The 23,966-nt window shown below is 51.6% G+C and overlaps 1 protein-coding gene across 4 annotated transcripts in view; it reads left to right on the top strand.

The window, feature by feature from the left end:
- The window catches only part of DOCK4 (dedicator of cytokinesis 4), a 348,503-nt gene that overhangs the window by 174,620 nt on the left and 149,917 nt on the right, over nucleotides 1-23,966 (top strand). For all 4 annotated transcript variants that reach the window (XM_066238295.1, XM_066238296.1, XM_066238297.1 and 1 more), the window contains exons 9-12: nucleotides 8,528-8,609; nucleotides 10,358-10,418; nucleotides 14,055-14,187; nucleotides 16,744-16,832. In XM_066238295.1, coding sequence (XP_066094392.1) covers nucleotides 8,528-8,609; nucleotides 10,358-10,418; nucleotides 14,055-14,187; nucleotides 16,744-16,832 — 365 coding nt within the window. The remainder of the gene's footprint in view (nucleotides 1-8,527; nucleotides 8,610-10,357; nucleotides 10,419-14,054; nucleotides 14,188-16,743; nucleotides 16,833-23,966) is intronic.

The following is a 23,966-nucleotide window of genomic DNA, read 5'->3' as shown; positions in this document are numbered from 1 at the left end:
TTTTTAAAATTTAAAAGACTCTTTCAGTGAGCTGTTGGAAGGGAAACTTGATTTTGACTTTCCTTTAAAAGCTGGAACACCAACTTTCTGAGATCATAAACGCGCAAAAGATTTGTTAGACTGACCCGTGTTTGCAGGGTTTGAATTCTTTCGATTTTTATCATTTATTCTGTTTTCATTTTAAGATTCCTTTGCCTTTGCAAAGAATGTCTTGCTTCAACCTGGAGTGCGTATTCAGAGGCCTCAGGCTGGCTCTACCGTGGCGATCCCTTATTATAGATACTTTGCTTAACCAGGCGGCACCATTAGAAAGGTCAGAATAGTCACCCTGTGGAGATCAGAGTGGTTTCTCCCTGCTGAAATGTCAGAGATTCCATGTTTGCAACGCTCACATTCTCTCAAGTCCTAGGAGAGGAAGACCGTCCCATCATCTTAAGACCCGCACCTGGGCACCGACCCGGCTGCACACTGACCGGGTCCTGTTGACCCCTGCCTTTTGTTACTTCTCCAAGAAACTCATTTTCCAGTGAAATGCTTAAAATAAGTTCTCTGGAGGTAGATGCGGACAGGTCATCTTCTGCATCGTTCAGTTCCGCGGGGTCGCTGTTTCCAAGGATTCTACTCGAATCCAGCCCGGGGGGGGGGGGGTTCTGGGGTCTCAGGTCCTCGGCACGTGTTGTCATTGTTGTTTTTGTCAGACCAGCAGGTCAGAGTGGGTCATTTCTTTCCCTCGTCAGCCTGTGGCTTGGCCTGGTGATGGCACAGGGACGGTGACGCGGTGTGCGTGGCTTATTGGCAACTCGAGGAAGCCTTGCTTCCTTTTCTGTCGCTGAGTTTTACCTTCCTAAAAAAAGCGTTCCTATTTGGGTAACTTTTGACTCGGAAAGGAAGACAGGAAGTGGTTTTTAAGTCCCGCTAAGCAGTTAGAAAGAACCAGTCTGATGTTCAGAGCGGGCAGTAGGGTCGAAGGCCGCTTAGAAAGTCATCTCCCGCTGTCACCGTTCAACCGAAACCAGACGCTGGCCGTCCTGGCAGAGCCACCCCTGTGCTGCTGACCCTGTCCCTCGGCAGACAAGTGTCCAGAAAGGGAACCTGGGCTCGGACGTCGATATTTTAAGAAGCACACTCAGCGCCTACCTGTCCTTTAGGTAAACTGCTGAGAACCCCGGGTGACCGGGGTCCTCGTCTCCTCTGGAATCAGAGAGCCTCGTGGTCCTGACGTCCCTTTAGTTTGAAGTGCCGGAGCCCACGGGCAGCCTTCTCTGGGAGGACCTGCCGAGGAGCTGCCGTCATCAGTGATCTCCAGGGAGAGGCTCTGTCACCTGCTTGTCACGTGGTTGAGAGCAGACGGGCCCCGTCCTTGACCTTGAGACTGGGTGCCGGGTGCTTGTTTTCTGGTACAAATGGGCTGTTTTAAGAGATAGTCAGCAATGGTGACTTGTCAGGTCCTGGGCATTTCGGTCAACATGGCAGCCCTTACACATGACCGGGCTTTTACACAGAGAGAGAGGACTCTTCGGTCCATCTACCTGGATGACCAGAGTCTTGGGGGGGGGGGGAGGCTCTGTCCAGCTCCCCGGAGAATGCCGTGCAGCCGGGCTGGGGGCACTTGGATGGAAGGCCAGCGGTCTGCCCGTGTCCCAGGAGGGTCCCTCTCCTCTTCCTCTGGGGTCCAGTGAGCACCCACGACCTTGGTCCGGCAGCCTGCCCAGGGCTGCCGGCTCCCCGCCCACTCCTTTCCCGACAGCGCCTCGCCGGGACAGGGGCGGCACCGGCTCCTGGGCTGTCAGGACGGCCACTCGCAGGGCTGCCTGAGCGTCCCCGTGCTGAGTCATCCTTGGCCACTTGTTTTAGGGGAGGGGGGGCACAGGAGTGGTTCCCTGCCCAGGGCTGCCCGCTCCCCGCCACCCCTTCCCCGACAGCGCAGCGCCTCACCCAGACAGGGGTGGCACCGGCTCCTGGGCTGTCAGGACGGCCACTCACAGGGCTGCCTGAGCGTGCCCGTGCTGAGTCGTCCTTCGCCGCTTGTTTTAGGGGAGGGGGCACAGGAGCGGGTCCCTGCCCAGGTTGTCGGGAGCATCGTACTCTCAGTCAGTCACAGGGCGGTGGAGAGGGTGCAGGAGAAGCATCCCGATCCCCTGAGATGTGTGTCTGTTTCCTCCAGATCTGTCCTCGTACCTCCTCTCCCCGTTCCCTGTCCTCCTTCTGTGCCCTGTTTCTCTGGGGCTGATGCAGCACCTTCCTTCACTCTTACTCAGTGTACAAGTGGTGATAATTGTCGTCCTCACAGTGTGGTGAATTGTAAGACAGGTGACTTTGCTTTTTCAAAGATGCTATATGGAATATACATACATATATATATATATAATATATATATTTGAAAAGCTGTTTTATAAAGCATGAGTATAAAAGAACTAGATGGTTCAGGTTTTTTTGTTTTTCTTTTTTGTTTTTATTCAGTTAGTTTACCAGAACATGACCATCGAAATGTTTCTCACCTTTGGTCACTTTTGGGGACCGTAAATTTATTTTCAATGATTCCACTGTTCAAAATACTTCTAGAGGTGTTCTTGGTCATTTTTTTTTTTGTAGATCAGTCAGACTCCTGATCTTTCCCACCGTGTGTTTCAGCCCAGGGCGATCGTGCCCGGTCATCTGTCTCTGGACACGGTCCACGCTGTGTCCCGGTGCCACATGGTCCATCCCGGGCAGAGCCGGGGGGTGCTGAGCATGCACCCACACAGAGAAGGGCGGAGCTCCCTTTGCCGTGCCCCATTCCTAACCGCACTTCGAAGGCAGCGGCTCGCACTGGGAACACTCAGTGGGAGAACCACTGATGTGATCGCTCAGACTGGGAGGCCCCTCCCCTGTCTGACCCCAGACCTCCGTGACCCTAGGCAGGGTCTTGTCTACGGAACGGGGGGCTGCTTCTGAGTGGAGGAGGGCGGGGAGCCTCCTATCCTGCTGAGACGCGGGAGGGGCACCAGTAGGGTCTTCCAACCCCCAACTTCCCCCCTCCACGTTGTTTACGTCGCTGGTGAGAACTTTTCCACCAAACTGGGCTCCTGAGACCCGCTCTTCACTGTCAGACCCCGAGGTGAGGTCATCAGAATGGCTGCACTGTATAGCGGAGCAGGTGAGCGCAGACGTGTGTGGCTTTATTGTTATTTTTCTTTGAGATTCCTGCATTTTTACTTTTTAAAAAAAAATTTTTTTATTGTGTTTTACTGAAAACCCTCGTTCACGTGAACCTCAGTCTTGCTCATTGTCCGTTTCTGAGGTTTTCTCCTCTTTCCCAGATGGCGTGGCACTGACGGTTAAGAGCTGAGATCGGGAGTCAGACTCCGGGAGTTAATGTCCTGGCTCCGTCCTTGACTGACGGTGCGATGGGGCCAGCTTGCCTCCGATCTCCAAGCTGCTGCTTCCTCACATGCAAAGTGGGGGTGACAGGGTTCCTACTGCATAGAGTGGTTGTGCGGTTTAATGAGAAAGCCCACGGGGAGTATGTGTCACGACGACGCCCGGCACTGGACATGCATCCACTTGGACTCTTGTCCCCCGGGGACCAGCGGGGTTTGCTTGCTGATGCTCTGATGTCATTATCTCCGTTTCTTCCAGCCCTTGTTCAGAGGAGACAGGTTGTAAATAAGAAATAATTGTGATTTGTTTTCTTTCTTTCTAAAGGAATAATTTGCCACTGTTGATTTATAACACGGTGATTTACGATGCTTTGCGCCCGGCGTTCGGTGGACAGTGACTTCCTCCGGCTGGGGACTCTTCCCCTGGGAGGAGAACCTGCCTGTCTGTGGGGAAGTCGAATGGGTTTTCTCTGCTGGCAATAAGATCAACTCTCATTTAATCTCAGTGTTTCCAGAAGTGTTCTGTTGGCTTATTCATTCTTTGACATTGAAGAAGGAGGCGTAGTCTCAGTTGAAAACATGATGTCACTGTAGATTTCTTTCTTACTGTATGTTGACTATAATCAGGAGAGAAAACGGGCCAGGGTGTGGTGGGTGGGGGGCGGACAGGTGCTTGGCACCATCCGGAAACGGGGAGGCGCTGTGAAGTTAACTGGGTGGGTCTCCTGTCTGGCGCGGAGACACTATGGATCGGATGCCTCCAGGGAGGGTTCATGCATTTCCCTTGCAGAGAGGAAAGGGCGTTCCGGGGGAAGAAAGGGAAACCGGGAGGGAGTCAGCTTCCCGGTGATTTGCGTTTTGTTCCTGGTATTTTTTCCTGAAAGGCTGCATTCGGTTAGTCTTGTCAGGTGCTCAGGAAGGACCTGTCCCTGGCTCGCAGCTGGGGGGGGGGGGGGGCAGGGAGGATAATCTTCTGGGATCTGCACTTCCGCGGCTCACAGTGAGATGGTGGGGGGGAACAAAACAAACACACAAACCTTTTTTTTTTTTTGTATTTTTCTGAAGCTGGAAATGGGGAGAGACAGTCAGACAGACTCCCGCATGCGCCCCACCGGGATCCACCTGGCACGCCCACCAGGGGGCGATGCTCTGCCCCTCCGGGGCATCGCTCTGCGGTGACCAGAGCCACTCTAGCGCCTGGGGCAGAGGCCAAGGAGCCATCCCCAGCGCCCGGGCCATCCTTGCTCCAATGGAGCCTTGGCTGCGGGAGGGGAAGAGAGAGACAGAGAGGAAGGAGGGGGAGGGGGTGGAGAAGCAAATGGGCACTTCTCCTATGTGCCCTGGCCGGGAATTGAACCCTGGTCCCCTGCACGCCAGGCCGACGCTCTACCGCTGAGCCAACTGGCCAGGGCACAAACCTTTTAAGATTAGGAAAGCCTGTCAGGGAAGTGATGGAGGTGTGCAGGTCTTATCCTAGGACACTTTATAAATTCACAGATACTAGTCTTCGACGTGCAGGAGAGAGTCAGACTTACCTCTGCGTGTGGCCACAGACGTGTGAGAGAATTGTGGACATGTTCCACAGCCTTGAAGGCGTGGACGTTCTGCTGTTCTCCAGACCGGCCTGAGTGTCGCGGGCATCCGTCCCGCGAAGATCCCGAAAGGCATTGCTATAGGTCACAGCATTGTTCCTTTTTCTCTCTCAGCTATTTCTTGAGGACGTGGTTGCTTAGCAGCCAAATAGGAAGAAACATTGACTTTTAAGTTTGTACAGCTTGCCACCAAATGAGTAAAAAGGATTTTTTTTTTTAAACTGGCCACAAGCAAGCATTTGTTTTCTTTTCGAAGAAGTCTGGTTTAGAAGACGTTACACATGCCTTCTTTCTCGGGGGTCCCACCTCCGCTCTGTTTTATCTCCCCCTAAAGATGTGCTTCAGCTCAGGGCTGTGTGATTGGCTCTGTACATATTGATATTCTTTCTGGAAGCAGCAAGGATGTAGTATAATCCTTGCGTAATCAGGATTCTGTCTAGGCTCGTGGAATGGAAAATAGTGTCGGAGCCACAGGGGTCTGTTTCCAAAGTGGAATACTATAGAGAACATTGTTTCTTTTACCACACTGTGTATGAAACTTACAGCTACAGAACAGCATTTTATAGCACCACTCAAGTTGAGGTGTTAATACCTAAAAACACCCTGTCCAGGGGTCCCCAAACTTTTTACACAGGGGGTCAGTTCACTGTCCCTCAGACCGTTGGGGGGCCACCACATACAGTGCTCCTCTCACTGACCACCAGTGAAAGAGGTGCCCCCTTTCCAGAAGTGTGGCGGGAGCTGTATAAATGGTTTCAGGGGGCCACATGCGGCCCACGGGCCATAGTTTGGGGATGCCTGCTGTTGACTTTTGTATAGCAATCTCCTTGCTAGTCGTCATTTTAGACTGGTCTGTCAGAGGCTGATATAAAATTTGGTTCCGGTATTTCAGTAGGGGTTTCAGAGGACCAGCCTCCAGACACCGAGAGCATGCTGTCCACGATACAGGAGAAGGGGAGGGGTCCCTTGTGTTTGGGGCTAGACCACAGTCAACAAACACTCTGTAGTCGTAGGTGACGGAGGACTGAGAGGGAAAACCAGACACCTGTCACACACCCAGGAACTGGGTTGGGACTCGCTGAAACCAGGGTCTGAAATAGATTTAAAGTTCTTCGTTTGTTCAGTAACGCAGTGTATTTCCCAGGTCGTTTTTCGTGGCGTGTTTCATTGAAGACACTACCACGGAACAATTTTAAACCAGGGACCACTTTGAAACCTGCTACATCGAACCATCCACTCCTTTCCTTCTCCCCGAGCGGCAGGGAGAGGGGAGTTACCTGAACCCTGGGAACTGGGCTGCGCTGGGTCAGTGGCTGTCACAGGCAGAGGGACGACTTCTCCGTTATCTCCATATTGTGGAGACACTTGCTGAGTATTTCTGTGGAGCAGAGAAGGAGTTGACCCGAGAGCATGCAGACGAGGCGGAGGTTTTATCTGAACGGATGGGATCGGGTTGGCCGCCCCGCCCGCCGTGCACCAGCTCTGTGATCTCGGGCAAGACGATTCACTCTGTCTTAGTCTTCCCGTCGATAAAATGGGTGTAATGTACCGGTTTTATTCTAAGGGCGCATAGTGAGGATAAAATGACCCAATCCATGTAAAGCCCCTAGAACCCGTCAGATGGTGAATTCCCACCGAGATAGTATCTCCAGAGGCGTCGCCACACAGTTCCTCTCAGCAGGCACAGCTCAACTTCGAGGTACCAGTGCGTGTTCTTTCCCCGTGAAGAGCGTGCCAGTCCGCTTCCCCGAGTTCCAGGAGGTGACAGTTGGGGAAGATGAATTTAACTCCGCGTCCTCAGCTGTGTCTGTCATGTCCGCCTCCGCTCTGGAGCCGCCGTCCTGCGGGAACTCTCGATTCCTGTGAGAATCCTTACAGCAGTTTATAGTCTCTTCATTTAAACCTCACTGGCCGCCGCTCTGCGGAGAGACACACGGGTGTCCGGTGTGGAAATGACCCTGTAGAAACACACTGGTCAGAAATAGGCAGAGTGTAAGAAAAGGGGGTGGGGGAAGTCAGGTGGTCGAGTGTCTTCAATACATCTCCCGAGATCTAGACCGCAGAAGACAATAAATAAAAATGTTTCGAAATGGCGTCCAGTTCAAATCCACCTGCTTCCCTGGAGGTCTGAGTACGGTTCTCATTTCTCCCCTGAAGGAGAGATTTTGGATGATGGGGCCGTTAATTAAAGCCAGGGTTGAATGATGAGTGAGAACAGACACTTGGTCAGACCTGGACCTTTGCACGGTGCCCTCTCTGGCTGGCCCCGCTTGTCACCTGGGCTGATGCGACACAGGCCAAGGCCACACCTGTGCTAATGCCGTGTTTTGGGTGTGGGCTGGGTGTTCTCTGGCCGAGGCAGCCAGACATGTGATTTCGATCATCGGCAGCAGGATGTTAAAATTTTAAAAAAGTTCCTGCCAGCAAGCAGATGAATTTTTCTTGGGTAGGTAGTGATTTTATTTTATTTTTTTGGACATAAATAAATGGTGTGACACACGACCTAGGATTGACACGGTGTTCACAGTATTCCTTGACTTGAGTTTGTGTGTCTGATCCTTTGGTGTTTGCACAAGAGCTGGATGGCACTGTGCTTTGAAGTGCAGGTTCTGTGGGGGCGTTTGGGATTTTCTGTTTCTTTGTGGGACAAAGAAAATTCGAGTTTCATTTCTTGGGTCCTCCTTCCGTGTTTTGGACTATAGACCTATGAGAGCATAAAAATACGAAGCCTTCCAGGGGATGGACAGCACGCAGACTGCGTCCTCGTATGATGTTAATGAAGTAATATGACACAGACATGAAAAAATGTCTTATGCCCGACCAGGCTATGGCGCAGTGGATAGAGCTTCAGACTGGGATGCAGAGGACCCAGGTTCGAGACCCCGAGGTCGCCAGCTTGAGCGCAGGCTCATCTGGTTTCAGCAGAAGCTCACCAGCTTGGATCCAAGGTCGCTGGCTGGAGCAAGGGGTCACTCGGTCTGCTGAAGGCCCGTGGTCAAGGCACATATGAGAAAGCAATCAATGAACAGCTAAAGTGTCGCAATGAAAAACTGATAATTGATGCTTCTCAGCTCTCTCCGTTCCTGTCTGTCTGTCCCTGTCTATCCTTCTCTCTGACTCTCTCTCTCTGTCCCTGTAAAAAAAAAAAAAAAAAAAAAAAATAATGTCTTAGATGCCAACACACAAAACACATCGGGATGTGTTTTCTCTTTCAGGGTGTTTGTTTCTCTTTTTAAAATAATAACAATGATACCACTGGTATGGGCACCTATTCTACTCTTTGGAAAGTTACTTTGAACATTGTTTATTAAATGTATTGAGGTGACATTGGTTAATAAAATCGTCTAGGTTTCCAGTGTCCGATTTCCTGCCTCTGCCAGTTTTATCAGAAGGGAAACAAATGCTGATCCGCTCAGGGGTGCTTCTGTGTACTTTCTAGAAGCCCCTTTGATGTCCAGCGAGTGACCTCATGCGTCGGGAGCTTCCCCCGGGAGGAGAAGAGTGCCTAGAGACGTGCTCAGGCCCGAACTGGATTAAACAGTTTTGTAAGTCAGTAAACATCTTTTTCTCTTGCAGCGAAAGGTTTTTCTTGAGGCTGAATAGAAACGGGCTCCCCAAAGCCCCCGAGAAACCGGAACGACACTGCTCTCTCTTTGTGGTGAGTGGACCTTGGTTCTTCCGGGGGGCGGCGCCCTCTCCTTGCACGCCATAAACAGACTGTGGGGGGCGCGCATGGGGAACTTGCTTCACGTTAGTAAATAACACGCCGGTTATGGTGGCACCCAGATTCTGAGCCTGTGACTCAGGGCTACCCCCACGTCCCTTCCTGTGGATGGGAGCTGATGATGCGGGGACGGGGCTCAGCGGGGCGTTGGACGGTTAGCACAGACTCAGTACGTGTTTGAAGCGTGAGTGACAGGTGGACACCTGAGCGGGCTCTCCTTTTAGTCATGACACTGCTCACAAGGAATAGGGGCTATTCGATCCCTTCGTACTCATGTTGAAGTGTCCTCTAGTTTTTGTGAGCAGTATATTTGATGTCAGTATACCTGCAGGAAAGGCGATTGTAATATTTCTAGAACAGGATTTGAAACATAGCCTTCTGCTATAAAAATACCAATAACAATGTCTGTGTTGATTTTTTTTTGCAATAAACACCTAAATTTGATTTAGAAAGGTAATATAACAACATTAGAGAAAGTTCAGTAAATCTTTGGGAAGTCACTACTCATAATGCTATGAAACACAACTCTCTCTCTTTTTTTTAAATGAGGCCCACTAAAAAAAAATTGAAGCTTTCTCTGTTTGTTGGCAATAGTGGTCTTTTTTTTTTTTTTCAGAGACCGAGAGTCAGAGAGAGGGATAGACAGGGACAGAAAGACAGGAACAGAGACAGAAAAGAAGCATCGATCATCAGTTTTTCATTGCAGCACCTTAGTTGTTCATTGATTGCTTTCTCATATGTGCCTTGACCATGACCTTGAGCAGACTGAGTGACCCCTTGTTTGAGCCAGCGACCTTGGGTCCAAGCTGGTGAGCTTTGCTCAAACCAGATGAGCCCGCACTCAAGCTGGCGACCTTGGAGTCTTGAACCTGGGTCTTCCACATCCCAGTCCGATGCTCTATCCACTGCGCCACTGTCTAGTCAAGCAGTAGTGGTCTCTTAAGCTAGGTATCGTCTGTTTGTTTTTTACTCCCCTTCCCTCTCCTCCCCTTTGCCAGGCACCAGCTTTGTCTCTGTCTCTGCAGATCTGTTTCTGCTTCATTTTGTCTATAAATGTCTTCCTTCTTTCAGATCCCACACGTAAGTGAGATCGTACAGTATTTGTTTTACTCGGGCTTATTCTACCCAGCCTAATTCCCTGTAGGTCCATCCGTGTTGTTGCCACGGGCAAGGTTTCATTCTTTTCTATTGCTGAATAGTATTCCGTTGTCTACATGGACCACGCCTTGATGCATTCATCTGCTGATGGACATGGAGGTTATTTTCATGTCTTGGCTCTTCCTCATAATTCTGCAGAGAACATCGGGGCGTAGCTATCTTTTTAAAATTAGTGCTTTGAATTTTCTTTGGATTGATACCCACAGGTGGAAGTGCTGGAGCAGATATAGCTGCTCCGTAAGGTCTCTTTGTGTAAAAATAATGCATTGTGCCCTTTAAATGCTTCCAGATAGCCTGACCTGTGGTGGCGCAGTGGGTAAAGCGTCAACCTGGAAACGCTGAGGTTGCTGGTTCAAAGCCCTGGGCTTGCCTGGTCAAGGCACATATGGGAGTTGATGCTTCCAGCTCCTCCCCCTTCTCTCTGTCTCTCTATCCTCTCTAAAAAAAAAAAAAAAAAATTTAAATGCTTCCAGATAAATTACGTGCCTGGCAGTAAGCTGACTGTTTTTGGGTTTTTTTGGCAGGATCTGGGCAGCAGTGAGTTGCGAAGGGACATCTACATCACGGTGCACATTATCCGAATCGGTAGGTGTGACGCTTGGTGCGCTGGGAGGTTTCTGTCGTTGTGACTCGTGTGCCGTCTGAATCTCAGAAACACGTCGAAGCCGGATCTGAATCCGGGAAGCACAGAGAACCTGGGAAGTGTCCCCCAGCCCTCCCAGAACTCGGGTGCAGCCACCTCACCCGCCGCCTGCCCAGTCTCGGTTCTGTCTCCGTGCGGGTCCTCACGTCACTTCTTGTGTTCCTTTTTCTTCTCGTGGGCTCCCTCACCGTATTTGACCCAGACCTTTTGTATTTGTCTTTTTAAAATTCTAGTTTCTTTGTTCACAACGTACATGAAACATTTAGGGGGCTGAGTTTCCTCCAAGCTTACGAAGGCGGCGGAATCTTGTTGCAGAAGGCACCGCAGGGAAAGGTTCCGGAACACGGAGTCCCGTGTAATTTATCCCAAGTGTCATCAGCTTGTTCAAGTCCCGCAGGGGAAAATTAGCCTCTCCGCCTTTGTTGAGCCCAGCTTTGTGCAAACTGACTGGGCTGTTGGGCACATTTGTGTAATGTGCCGTTCCACACCTTGCTGGACACACTCTGGGCGTCCCCTCGATTTTATACACGAAACGCCCCTAAAAGTAGTATTTTATGGCGGAGCAGCTAGACCAGGTGTCCCCAAACTTTTTACACAGGGGGCCAGTTCACTGTCCCTCAGACCATTGGAGGGCCAGACTATAAAAAAAACTATGAACAAATCCCTATGCACACCGCACATATCTTATTTTAAAGTAAAAGCACAAAACAGGAACAAATACAATATTTAAAATAAAGAACAAGTAAATTTAAATCAACAAACTGGCCAGTATTTCAATGGGAACTATGCTCCTCTCACTGACCACCAATGAAAGCGGTGCCCCTTCTGGAAGTGTGGCGGGGGCCGGATAAATGGCCTCAGGGGGCCACATGCGGCCCGCGGGCCGTAGTTTGGGGACCCCTGAGCTAGACGGAGTGAGGGGTGGCAGAGCCTGCACAGTTTTCCTGCGAACACTCAGCCCGCGGCACTGGTGCTGACGGTGACGCTGGCCCCTCTCGTCAGCGTCCTTGCCGGCCGGCTCACCTGGGCAGTGTCTCAGGAGAGGGATTCTTCGCCAGGGAGCCCGCAGCCCGGAGTTTATTTTTCTCATCCTTTGCTTCTTGCGCGTGACAACCACAGGTGCACAGGTCCTGTAACCCAGGTTGCCCTTCCAGCAGAGAGTCTCTCTCTCTCTCTCTCTCTCTCTTTTCTCATAAAAAATCTATTTCTGAACACTTGTTTTTATTTTAGGCTATTTTTATGTTGGAGGGGCAGTAGAAGTTTGATAAAGTAAACTGTTCTTTGTTTGTTTGTGTTGTTCTAATTTTCTCTTCAACAAATGAATATGTGGGAACAAAACTTGGAAGGAGCCTCTGGAGACGTGAGGAAAGTCGGAGTGCAGGCTGCTGTGTGCTGAGGAGACAAAGCCTCTGCCTGTCCCCGGGGCGGTGGCCAGGCCACCGTTTACGCGATTGTTTGCGTGAAAATTTTTTTTTTTTTTTTTTTTTTTTTTTTAGTTCCGATGTGTAATATCAATTGTCCGTGTAAAATGCGTTGTTTGGATATCTTCATGTAAACATTGCTCAGAGTCGAGTATAATTTGCTTCAGTATGGAGAGGAAAAAAAAAATGAATCACTCTTGCTTTCAGGACTTTTTTTTTTTTTTTATAAAGGCATCTACAGGTTTTTGTGGTACAAACCCACATGTGGCCGAGAGACGCAGTGGCCTGCTGGCCCGTGGTCTGGGCGGCTCTGTCCCTCGCTCACAGGGCTGTTGCCAAGGAAACCGCTTGGATGGTATCACTGGCCACAGGGCTGCCTTTCATAGCTGTGGCGTTTGGTCAGTTATTGCATTTTTTACGAAGATGTTTATGGTCACTAAGTTGTCAGAATGAAGGTTGAATCAGAAATTACCCCTGCCCCCCCATTCAGTGCCCCCCAAGCTTGGGTCAGGTTAGTCCTTCCCTGAGGTGACTGCAGACGTGGACCTGAGAGGCAGGGCTGAAGGGAAGGCCTCTCAGAAAGCTGTGCAGGGGTCCCCAAACTACGGCCTGCGGGCCGCAAAGCGGCCCCCTGAGGCCATTTATCCAGCCCCCACTGCACTTCCAGAAGGGGCACCTCTTTCATTGGTGGTCAGTGAGAGAACCACTGTATTTGGCAGCCCTCCAATGGTCTGAGGGACAGTGAACTGGCCCCCTGTGTAAAAAGTTTAGAGACCCCTGCGAGTGTGGAGTCTAGAGTATGTGGCTGCAGGGACGTTAAGGTGTGTGTGGGGGGGATTCTTGTCTCTCAGGTGCCGATCCTTTTTCTAGAATGTTCCTGCACCTGCTTTAGCAGGAAAGGGGCATGCTGACCTCTCTGGCTACAGAGAGCCAGACGGAAGCACCCTGCCCTGGAACTTACGCCCAGACCTTTGACTGAAGGGGGAGGGGGGAGAGAAGATAAATAAATTATATCCTATCCTCCTGCCTGTCCTGCTGTCCATCTCCAAGTGTCCCCTTCTGGCTTTGTGCTGGTCACTAAATCATTTCATCCCCCCTCTTACCTTTCGGCTTAGATAGTTTCCCTAGCAATCTGACCAGAACTAGGGACTGTTATTAATCCCAGAGTTGAAGAGGGCTGGCCTCAGACTGCCTTCTCAGTGCCGTGGAAATTTCTTTTTTTTATTTTTTTTTATTTGATTTTATTATTTGTGTGTGTGTGTGTGGCAGAGACAGAGTGAAAGAGAAAGAGCACAGACAGGGACAGACAGACTAGAAGGGAAAGAGATGAGAAACATCAATTCTTCACTGTGGTTCCTTAGTTGTTCATTGATTGATTTCTCATATGTGCCTTGACCGGGAGGCTACAGCAGACTGAGTGACCCCTTGCTTGAGCCAGCGACCTTGGGCTCAAAGCTGGCGAGCCTTGCTCAAACCAGATGAGCCCGCGCTCAAGCTGGCGACCTTGGGGTCTTGAACCTGGGTCCTCTGCATCCCAGTCTGAAGCTCTATCCACTGCGCCACCACCTCGTCAGGCACCGTGGAAAGTTTTTGAAGCAGAAAAACGAAAGAGGTACCTTCACGGCCTCTGTTGACCTGAGCCCCACCCTGGGGCTCCTTCACGAACCTTTGTGGGGGCGACTTCCCAGGCATGGGGGCAGCTCCGGTCTCCCTCGATGGATGAGAGCTGATGCCCAGAGTGGACGCCGCGTGCTCGAGGTCACACGGCGAGGTTGCCGCAGAGGAGCATCCTGAACCAAAAGCGGCACCCCAGGCTGCCTCACACCGGTGTCCTTTCCATCGCCAATTACCGTATTTTTTGCTCCATAAAAATGCACTTTTTTCCCCAAAAAAAGTGGAGGGGAAAATGCCCGTGCGTCTTACAGTGCGAAAAATATGGTATTTTATTAAATATTTTAAAACCCCATTGGGTTCAGAATATTTTTTTTTTCTTATTTTCCTCCTTAAAACCCTAAGTGTGTCTTAGGATCAGGTGCGTCTTACGGAGCGAGAAGTACGGTCCAGCTCCTGTGGGCGGGCTGGTGGCTGTGCGTGTGTCTGGTGGAGTCGTTCTGGTCCGCTGGCCTCATGGACCCTGTTTGCTCTTTGCCGGCCCAGGTCGAATGGGGGCCGGAGAGAAGAAGAACGCCTGCAGCGTCCAGTACCGCCGGCCCTTTGGCTGCGCAGTGCTCAGCATTGCCGACCTGCTGACCGGGGAGACCAAGGATGACCTCGTCCTGAAAGTCTACATGTAAGGACGGCGCCCGCGGCAGGGGTGGGGCGGGCGGGCGCGTGGCCCCCTCCCTGATCGGTGCTACTGTACGTGGGCAGTGGGCGGGCAAGGGACGCCACCCCTCGGTTGCTCGGAGATCCGGGGCCCCGCTGCTGGAGGGCGCCAGTCACCGTGTGCCGGCCAGAGGAACGGCGCAACCGAGGACCGAGAATGTGGACGGTTTCTCGGTCAGGCAGACCGGCCACTGTGTCGAGTACCCCCTTGTGAACTGAAAATCTAACTTGTCGTATCTTCTCAGAGTTCATTTGTTCTTCAGAAATTCTGGCAGTGGTTTGCAAAATAAATTCACGAGGATTAGGAGAAGGGAGCTTAGGGTCTCCCTTCTACGAGGATTAGGAGAAGGAAGGTTAGGGTTTCCCTCCTACGAGGATTAGGAGAAGGAAGCTTAGGGTCTCCCTCCTACGAGGATTAGGAGAAGGAAGCTTAGGGTCTCCCTCCTACGAGGATTAGGAGAAGGAAGCTTAGGGTCTCCCTCCTACGAGGATTAGGAGAAGGAAATCTAGGGTCTCCCTCCTACGAGGATTAGGAGAAGGAAGCTTAGGGTCTCCCTCCTACGAGGATTAGGAGAAGGAAGCTTAGGGTCTCCCTCCTACGAGGATTAGGAGAAGGAAGCTTAGGGTCTCCCTCCTACGAGGATTAGGAGAAGGAAATCTAGGGTCTCCCTCCTACGAGGATTAGGAGAAGGAAGCTTAGGGTCTCCCTCCTACGAGGATTAGGAGAAGGAAGCTTGGGGTCTCCTTCCTACGAGGATTAGGAGAAGGAAGCTTGGGGTCTCCCTCCTACGAGGATTAGGAGAAGGGAGCTTAGGGTTTCCCTCCTCCGAGGATTAGGAGAAGGGAGCTTAGGGTTTCCCTCCTACGAGGATTAGGAGAAGGAAGCTTAGGGTCTCCCTCCTACTGCATACGGTGTTCGTGTGCGAGGGCTGCCCTCACCCAGCAGCACAAACAGGGAGGCTTGAGCGACAGTCCCGGGGGCCACAGGTCCTCGGTCAGGGCCGGTTCCTGGTGAGGGAGGCTGTGTCCCCTGCCTCTCTCGCCATCTGTGGGTGCTTGCTGGCAGACCTCAGTGTTCTGTGACTGGTAAACACGTCACCCCGTCTCTGCGTCACCTTCAGGTGACACTCTCCATGTGTGGATGCCTGGGTGTGTCTGTCCTTGTGTCTACATGTCCCCCTTTTATAAGGACAAAGGACATAGTGGTATTGGGTTAGGACCCCCCTCATGACTTCATTTTAACTTGATTGTTTGTATAAAGACCCTGTTTCCAAATCAGGTTGCATTCTGAGGTGTTGGGGATTAGGACTTTAACATTATTTGGGGGGGGCACAGTTCCAAATTCAACTCATAACATTGCACTAAGAAAATCACTTACTGTATTCCGATTCCTAAAGTAAGTGATTTTTACAATGCACATGTTTTGGGGTCAGCCCACTTGGAGCACCTCCCCATGGGTTCGGACACTGAGAGGTGACACGGTGGCGTGCTCAGAGCAGACCCATGGGGAAGGGGGGCGTCCACAGTCCCGATCTGCAGACCCCACCACTGACCGCCTCCGGAGTGATTGCTTCAGTTTTCTGCTCTGGCTGTTGAGTGAGTACAGCCAGCGCATGCTAATAGTTTTCTTCATGTGTGGAGGTAACACGAGTGACCCTGTGAGACACATATGGCCAGTTGCTGTTTTGATCACTGCTGCAGGGTTTCATGTCTTTATTCATTCTCCGCCCAGTGCCCCCGGGACCTGAGCCACCCATTTCTAATTAACAGACAAAGATTTATCTACAGCCTGTGGTGTGGGGCTGGAAAGGCTCTTGATCTTTCTCAGGAAGTGGTCAAATCTATGACCTCGATTTTCAACTTGAACACTTCTGGGGGTGGGGAGTGAGACTCGCTATTCTGTATCCCATGGCAGCCCTCCGCTTCCGGGGCGGGGCGTAAGGCCGTGGTCGTCTTACTTCCAAACTCTGCCGGTGGCCAGAAAACATAACCTACCTGGAAGAATCCAGATAGTGCCCTGGTGTCCTGGGTGCTTGCTGTGCAGAGAACGGTGTTAAAAACACGACACACGTATGACTTTGCCGTTATAAAAAAGTGCACAAAGCTGAAGCTGTTGGCTCAGTTTTATGCAAAAGGGGACAGAGAGGCCAAAGCACTTGCCTAGAGATGCCCAGCGAATACGAGCGGGAACCAGATCTGGAGTCAGGACAGTCTGACTGCAGTCCCGAGTGCCCGTGGGACCAGGCTGTGTTTCCGGGCGCCGTGTCACACCGCCGCGCAGTGATGTGGCAATGGCCTCCCGGTAGTTCGCTGTTCCTCCCAGGTGTTTCTGGCGTGAGGTGGGCAGCCATGCGTCGCCATAGGCGGGCACCTGCTCGCCGACAGCCCCTTGGTGTTGGGGACTCCGTGGGGGTTTCAGGCGGCGCGCTGGGCGGTGATGCCAGAGAGCAGGCGCGCCGTGAAGGTAGGAGGCGTGTCCCGTCCCCTACCCGGCGCTTAGCGAGTGTTGACGCTTCCGCAGGTGCAACACGGAGAGCGAGTGGTACCAGATCCACGAGAACATCATCAAGAAGCTGAACGCGCGGTATAACCTGACCGGCTCCAACGCGGGTGAGTGTGGGGGCTGGTGGGATCTGACGGGGGGGGGGATCTGGTGGGCGCCGAGGGGGGGGATGGCAGGCTGGGGGGGGAGTGTGGGGGCTGGTGGGGTCTGACGGGGGGGGGGTCTGGTGGGCGCCGAGGGGGGGATGGCAGGCTGGGGGGGGAGTGTGGGGGCTGGTGGGATCTGACGGGGGGGGATCTGGTGGGCGCCGAGGGGGTGATGGCAGGCTGGGGAGGGGAGTGTGGGGGCTGGTGGGGTCTGACGGGGGGGGATGGCAGGCTGGGGGGGAGTGTGGGGTCTGGTGGGCTGGGGGGGCTGGCGGGCTCTGGGGGGGGCGGTGCTGGTGGCCTCCAATGGGGGTGGGTGGGGGCTGGCCGGCTCAGACAGGTGGGGAGGGAGGGCTGACAGCTCTAATGGGGGGGTGTGGGGGCTCTCCCCTGGACTCTTCATTTCAGATCCTCTCATTTATTTGTCTGCAGAAGAAGGAAATGAGCTGTCCTTTCATAATCGAACTTTGCAATTGCCCAACCGCATTCTCCTGCATAAGTCTTCCTGCGCTGCGACGGCGGGGGATGGGGGTGGGGGTGGGGGCTTGTGGGGTAACTCTCTCGACAAGGGTGTTCAGTTCTGGTTGGAGGCATGGCAGAGGGCCTGAACTCGCTCAATAGTACCGAGTCCTGTAGACCTCTGCGTGGTGACTGTTGGCTGAAAACCAAACGGCAAACACACTCGGGTGTGTGGCCGTTGAGTGGAAGAGGTTTGATGGACGGAACCCTGTCAGGGAGGTGCAGAGAGAGCCTGCTTTGCCCTTGTAGCTGAGGGACAGCGTGGCTGTCCTGGCGAATGGGCTTGTGGGCCCCAGACTGACGTGGGCTCGGGACAGCGATGTGGACCGCAGGCTTGTTCAGATACACTGTATGTGCACGTGTTGCGAAGGGAATGGAAATGGGGTGTAGCACCGTAAGTTACATATGCTGTGGCACATAGTCTCAGTGAGGGACATGTGGTAGACTGTCTCACATTATACAGCGTGTCTAGGTGACACAGCACATATGGTGATGTCTTTAAGTCTGGTCAGTAGACAGAAACTTGGTGAATATGGTCTGCTCTCTGTCTCCGTTCACTGTGTTGAAGAAAAAACAAGCAACAGAACAATTATGCAGTTGTGTGCTTTCTCTGACGTCAAGAGACTGCAAATTTAACAAGTTGTTACCTGAAACGAACGCTTTGTTTTTCAGACTGTTTTCCAACGTATCTCGAATATAGGTATTTGTGTGATAGCCTGGCAATGAGAAGGACCAGAATTTAAATTCAGACCCCTTCTCACCCCTGCACCCGTCCTGCTAGGCCAGAACGACCCACAGGGAGCAGAAACTGCAGGTGGGAGCGCGGTGTCCCGCTCGGCGAGAGCTGTGAGCGTCTCGGCTCATGCGTGTGGCAGAGCTCCGGCCGTGGTGAGCGGTGATGTCAGCTTCCCCGCCCTCTCCCAAGGGGTGGGGAGGGAACGTGGGTTCTACTTGATTCATGCAACGTTCGCCATTCCCGCTAGATAAACAAGAGGCGTGCTCTTGCTCGTGTGGGCAGCGTCCCGACAGGACCGGGAGGGGACGGCCGTACTGGGAGGCAGCACGGAGTAATCACGTGTATTTTAGAAAGCGGCCCAGACCCTCGCCGCCTCTGCTTCTGTGGAGTGAGGATGGCACTGCCCTCTGGGAAGGCAGGGTGGCACGCTCCGCTTACTTGGGCCGTCCCCCCCAGCGTCACTGGGCTCCATGTGCTTAGTCGATTTTACTGACCCGCTCACCGCTTGTTCTTGCCGGCATCCTGGGATGGGAGCACCAGAAAGTGAGGTTCAAACCCCTTTATTTCCTACGTGGCACCTCGGGAAAGACTACAGCTTGCATCTTTGGAAAGAGTGAAAGGAGCCGTTGCCCAGTGGAGTCCTGAATAAAGGCCTCCCCCCCCTTTGGCACAACCCAGCCCCCGCCTGTTTAGCCGTCTGCTGCGATGCTTAGACTCTGCACGTGGCTTTTGATGCCAACCTGGTCTGCTTCTCTGTCCTGATGACCCAGCCCCTCCCTGTCCCCGTCCTCGGAGCCAGCATCTCTCTGCCTTCTGTCCCTCTGGCCTCCACCGGACCCCCTCCAGCTCTCTGAGGTCAAGGCGAATCCAACTCTGAACCTCTCCCCCCACAAAGTATTGCTCTCCAGACAGAGAGAGAGAGAGAGAGCGCTCAGCAAGAAACATTTAAAAATGACTGTGCCTTTTCACTCTTTCCACCAAAGTGTCTACCCCTCGGGCTTGGTGGGTCATTGTTCCGGGTCCTCTGGATCTAGTCCCCATCAGTTCTAGGAACCACAGGACTCAGGAGGCTTTGGGCTTTATTACCGAAAGGAAAGGCTCTCTGACGGCTCACTTAAAAATAGCGGCCGTGTGCCTGACCAGGTGGTGGTGCAGTGGATAGAGTATCGGACTGGGATGCGGAAGGACCCAGGTTCGAGACCCCGAGGTTGCCAGCTTGAGCACGGGCTTATCTGGCTTGAGCCAAAAAAAGCTCACCAGCTTGGACCCAAGGTCACTGGCTCTAGCAAGGGGTCACTCGGTCTGCTGAAGGCCCACAGTCAAGGCACATATGAGAAAGCAATCGATGAACAACTAAGGAGTCCCAACGAAAAACTGATGATTGATGCTTCTCATCTCTCTCCGTTCCTGTCTGTCTGTCCCTATCTATCCCTCTCTCTGACTCTCTCTCTGTCCCTGTAAAAAAATAATAATAAATAAAAATTAAAAAAAAAAAGAATATTTAAAAAAAATAGCGGCCGTGGCATCAGCATAGACACAACCAAAGTGGGGAAATCGGGGTGCCCGACTTTCCAACCACCCCCGCGGTTAGATGTGTCGACTTCCACTGGTTTCTCTTCAGACCCTGGGATTGCTGATTTAAAAGACGGGGTGCAGTCAGACGTTTTTGGGAGCATTGACTTGGCTCAGTGAAGTCTTGTCTTTTCTCCCTCGATGTTCTCGGGTCACCAGTGCTTAAAACAAATAACAGAGTAACTGGAGATGAGTTTTGGGGAGAAGAAAATTCTACCACAGAATTCCCAGGCCCTTCCTGCTTCGTTGACGCCCCCCCCCCCCCTCTCCAGCAGTTGTAATCTCATCACCTTAATTACCTGCAGGGACTCCTCCACTCAGCCGCTGTTTCCCTTCTAACCTGAGACTTCAATTGCATTGGTCCATTAACTGTGGTCTCCATTGTGTTTAGAAACTGGGAGAAAATTGCCAGTGATCCACTTATCTTTTAAAGACTAAAAAAAAAAAAAAAAAAAAAAAAGTCATTAAATTTACATATCTCTACAGTTAGATTTAATTAAGTTGAATAATTTTAAATTCCCAAAGCTTGGCTCGGGCGTTGGGAGGGAGGATGGATTTTAAAATGTGAAAGTAATACTGTAAGAACTTGAAATTCTAAAAATATTAATTGAAATGATCCCGGTTTAGGTTTCCTGAGCAAATGGTTATTGTAAACGACGCCTGTGATCGACATGAACGGGGAATCCGAGGAATGTGAAATTGGAGTGAGCCCACATGATTTCCTGGGAGGCAGACTCAGTCCCGTGACTTGAAATAAATTATGGAAAAATCATCGGCTCTGGGTCAGCGCGTCCTAAGAGTGACTCCAAAAACCTTTCCTGTTACTCTGTCTGTATGAAATCCACGTTTTGCAGTGTGGGCTCTGATGGCTTGCAACTAGGAGAAATCGATCGTATTTGCTAATTGGGTCAATTTCGGCACTCTTGTTTGTTTATTTGTTTTTGCATTGGGAAGATTGGGCGTCCATGGTTGTGTTCCTGCTACTGCTGACAACCCCCCTCCGGGTTAAAGGGGGCTACGCCTGGGTCAGAGCCCTCGCCCACAGGGAGCAGGGGCAGCTCCCTGCAGGAGGGAGAGTGTTCCTGATTTGGCTGAAGTGAAAGGGAGGCTTTGGGGAGACGTAGACTGTTCTGGGGGGGGGGAGATGGGGGGTACAGCACTCTATCCTCACATACCGATGCAGGCATTTAATTCAAAATTACCGACAGGGTATAGCTCTTAAGGATTGCATCCCTGCTCGAGTCGGGTCCATTGCCTTGAAAAACGGTGCTTTCTCGCGTGGTGACAGCGGTGCTCTCTGGCGCCACCTACAGGCTAGACTTATAGCGCATGATCTCTGGGCTCCCCTTTGGAATTCTCTTGATTATTAATTAAAAACATGCTCGTCTCAAGTTTTTTATTTTCGATTAGTTTTTACTTGCAGACACGTTGCGAGAACAGTGCAAAGAGTTTCTGATGTCTCTTGATTTTTTTACTAAATTTGTTTTATCTTTCCCTATTCCTATTTGTATGTATGTATATTATACCCACGTACACACACATGTAGACATACTTTTCATACACATACAGGATTTTTAAAATAGCTTTATGTGTGTGCACAGGTACATGCACCCATGCAGCCATTGACTGTGACTATTGGTGTAACCCCTGAGAAGGATGTGCACACACGTCTGTGTCTATCACACATACACGCTCACGTCCCCCACCCCCCACTGTCAGGCACGAGCCCTCTGCTCTGCTCACTCCGTCCTGTGATTAGCACGTCCCTGAAGAGGCGTTTAGGACTGAGCCGTTCTATGTCTTCAGCCTGGCTCCTGTCTCCATTCGGGTGTCTCCCCAGTGCTCTGTTTTTGCTCCATCGACTCCCTTTTCCCGCAGTGCTATCTCACCCAACACCTCTCTGACGGGACACTTGGCTTCCTCTCTTTCCTGTGCTGCCCCCCCCCCCGGAGCCCCCCGTCCCTGACCTCCCTGCGGAGACACCCCGCCTGGCCCTGCAGCGTCTGACTGCTTGACGCGGCCGGCCTGTAGCCCCGACAGTTGTCTCTGGTTCTGAGTTGGACCCAGATAACGTCCGTGCAGCCAGTGGATTCATTGTCCAGCTCCGTCCCCTTACCGTGGAGAGCTTTGGCCTGTGGCTCTCTGGGCACAGAGCCGGATTCCCTACGTCCTCAGGAATTTCATCATTCTCCTGTGTCTGTCTGTGCACACCGCCTGCTTGCATTTATCAGTGACATCCTTGTCAAATCTCTGTATTAGAGTTTTGCTCTTGATGGACAGATTTGCCTTTGAAACCTCCAGGGAACCTAATCATTCCAGTATCCAGGAGGTTGGCGGTCGTTGGCTTAACCCGAGTGGCAACCGCGCCCCGCGAAAAGGAATATTGTCTTTGTGTAATGTCGCTTAGGGAGCATGGACCATTTTTTGAGGGAAGGTAACTCATTGCTATCCACGGCAGGGAAGCACGGAACAATGGTGCCACCTCATAATAGACGTGGCAGTGCCATTGTGGCAGCAGCTGACATTTTGGGCACTTGCCCGGTTGTGGCCCAGAAGGTTTTACGCAGTTGGTATCCGTAGTATCTTCACTTGACAGCTGTGGAAAGCAAAGCACAGAGGCGTCCCTGGTGACACGGGGTCATGCAGCTGCGTGGCGCACTTTTTAAACTGCACGCCTCGTCAGGACATGCATTCAGTACGTTCACCCCTGCTTTCCGTTTCTGCGTTTCTGTAGCTAATCCCAGCTATGTGTAATTTAGTTCACTGGTGGGAAAATGGCTGATCTAGTCTGAAATTAATTTTTCCAGCTACTTATAAATCATGCTGCGCTTGCCGTTTTTTTTATGAAAATGCAGAATTTCATGAATGCCAAAGGAGGCCTCTTGCAGAGTGAGCTTCCATTGCTGTGAAGCTGGAGCTACCGAGTAATCGACCCCCTCGGGTGGGACGGGCAGCAAACCTTCCCTTGACGAACGACCTCCGCAGCTGAGCTCAGTCATGGGAAACATGTTCCCGACAGGCTCGGGATTCGTAATGACCATGACTTTGTGTAACATTAGATGGCGGATCGTGACGGTGGGTCTTAAACATCTAGGCTGATAAAAAAAAAAAAAAAAGTGCAGTTTAATGCTTGTTTCTTCTAATAAAGGGGCACGCTCCTCCCTTAGCAGTTTTATTTTGGTCACTTACATGAAGGGCCAAATGCTTCAGCTTATTGGTTGTCAGAAATCCCTGCTTTTGCTTTTTTAAAGAAATCTCCCTTGACATTTCAGATTCCCTCAATCATTATTAATACGTCCTCCTTATTTTAAGATACACTGACCCATTGTGCCTGATCTTCTACGTACCCTGTTTCCCTGAAAATAAGACCTCGTGCAATTTATTTTTCAAGCTTAGAAATACAAGGCCTCCCCTGAAAATAAGACCTAGTGCGTCTTTAGAAGCAGAAAAATGAATAGAAGACACTGTCTTATTTTCGGGGAAACGGTAGATGGTTGTCTGTGGAACTAGAGTCACCAGAAATTCTTGATGGAATTCAGAGTCCGGCCGGTTATGCTGGTGTCTGTGATGATATGACTACAGTATATTAATACATGTTGATTTTTTTTTGTTCAACAATCACTGTGAATTCTTGTTCATGGAAAAATAAGACATCCCCTGAAAATAAGTCCTAGTGCGTCTTTAGGAGCAAAAAATGAATAGAAGACACTGTCTTATTTTTGGGGAAACACGATATATATGTCTTTAAAAAAAATATTTTTTTTGGAGTTTGTTGGGGTGACATTGATTAATGAAAATTCCATAGGTTTCAGGTGTACCGTCCTATAAGGCATCATCTGTAAACTGTACTGTGCGTTCACCACCCCGAGTCAAATCACCTTCCACCACGATGTACCCCTCTACGCTCTCTCACCTCCCCACCCCCTCCCCCCGGAATCGGCACCCTGTCGTCCGTGTCCCCCTGGGGACCGGCGCCCTGTCGTCCGTGTCCCCCTGGGGACCGGCGCCCTGTCGTCCGTGTCCCCCTGGGGACCGGCGCCCTGTCGTCCCTGTCCCCCTGGGGACCGGCGCCCTGTCGTCCGTGTCCCCCTGGGGACCGGCGCCCTGTCGTCCGTGTCCCCCTGGGGACCGGCGCCCTGTCGTCCGTGTCCCTCTGGGGATCAGCACCCTGTTGTCTGTGTCTATGAGGCTTCTTTTCTTTGCTCAACCCCTTCTCCTTTTTCACCTCGCCCCCCCCAGCCCCCGCCCCTCTGACAGCTGTCGGTCGG

The sequence above is a fragment of the Saccopteryx bilineata genome, chromosome 7, assembly GCF_036850765.1.
Source record: "Saccopteryx bilineata isolate mSacBil1 chromosome 7, mSacBil1_pri_phased_curated, whole genome shotgun sequence".
Lineage (NCBI taxonomy): Eukaryota > Metazoa > Chordata > Mammalia > Chiroptera > Emballonuridae > Saccopteryx > Saccopteryx bilineata.
Note: the sequence above shows the minus strand (reverse complement) of the source record. Positions and strands in the feature narration are given on the sequence as shown.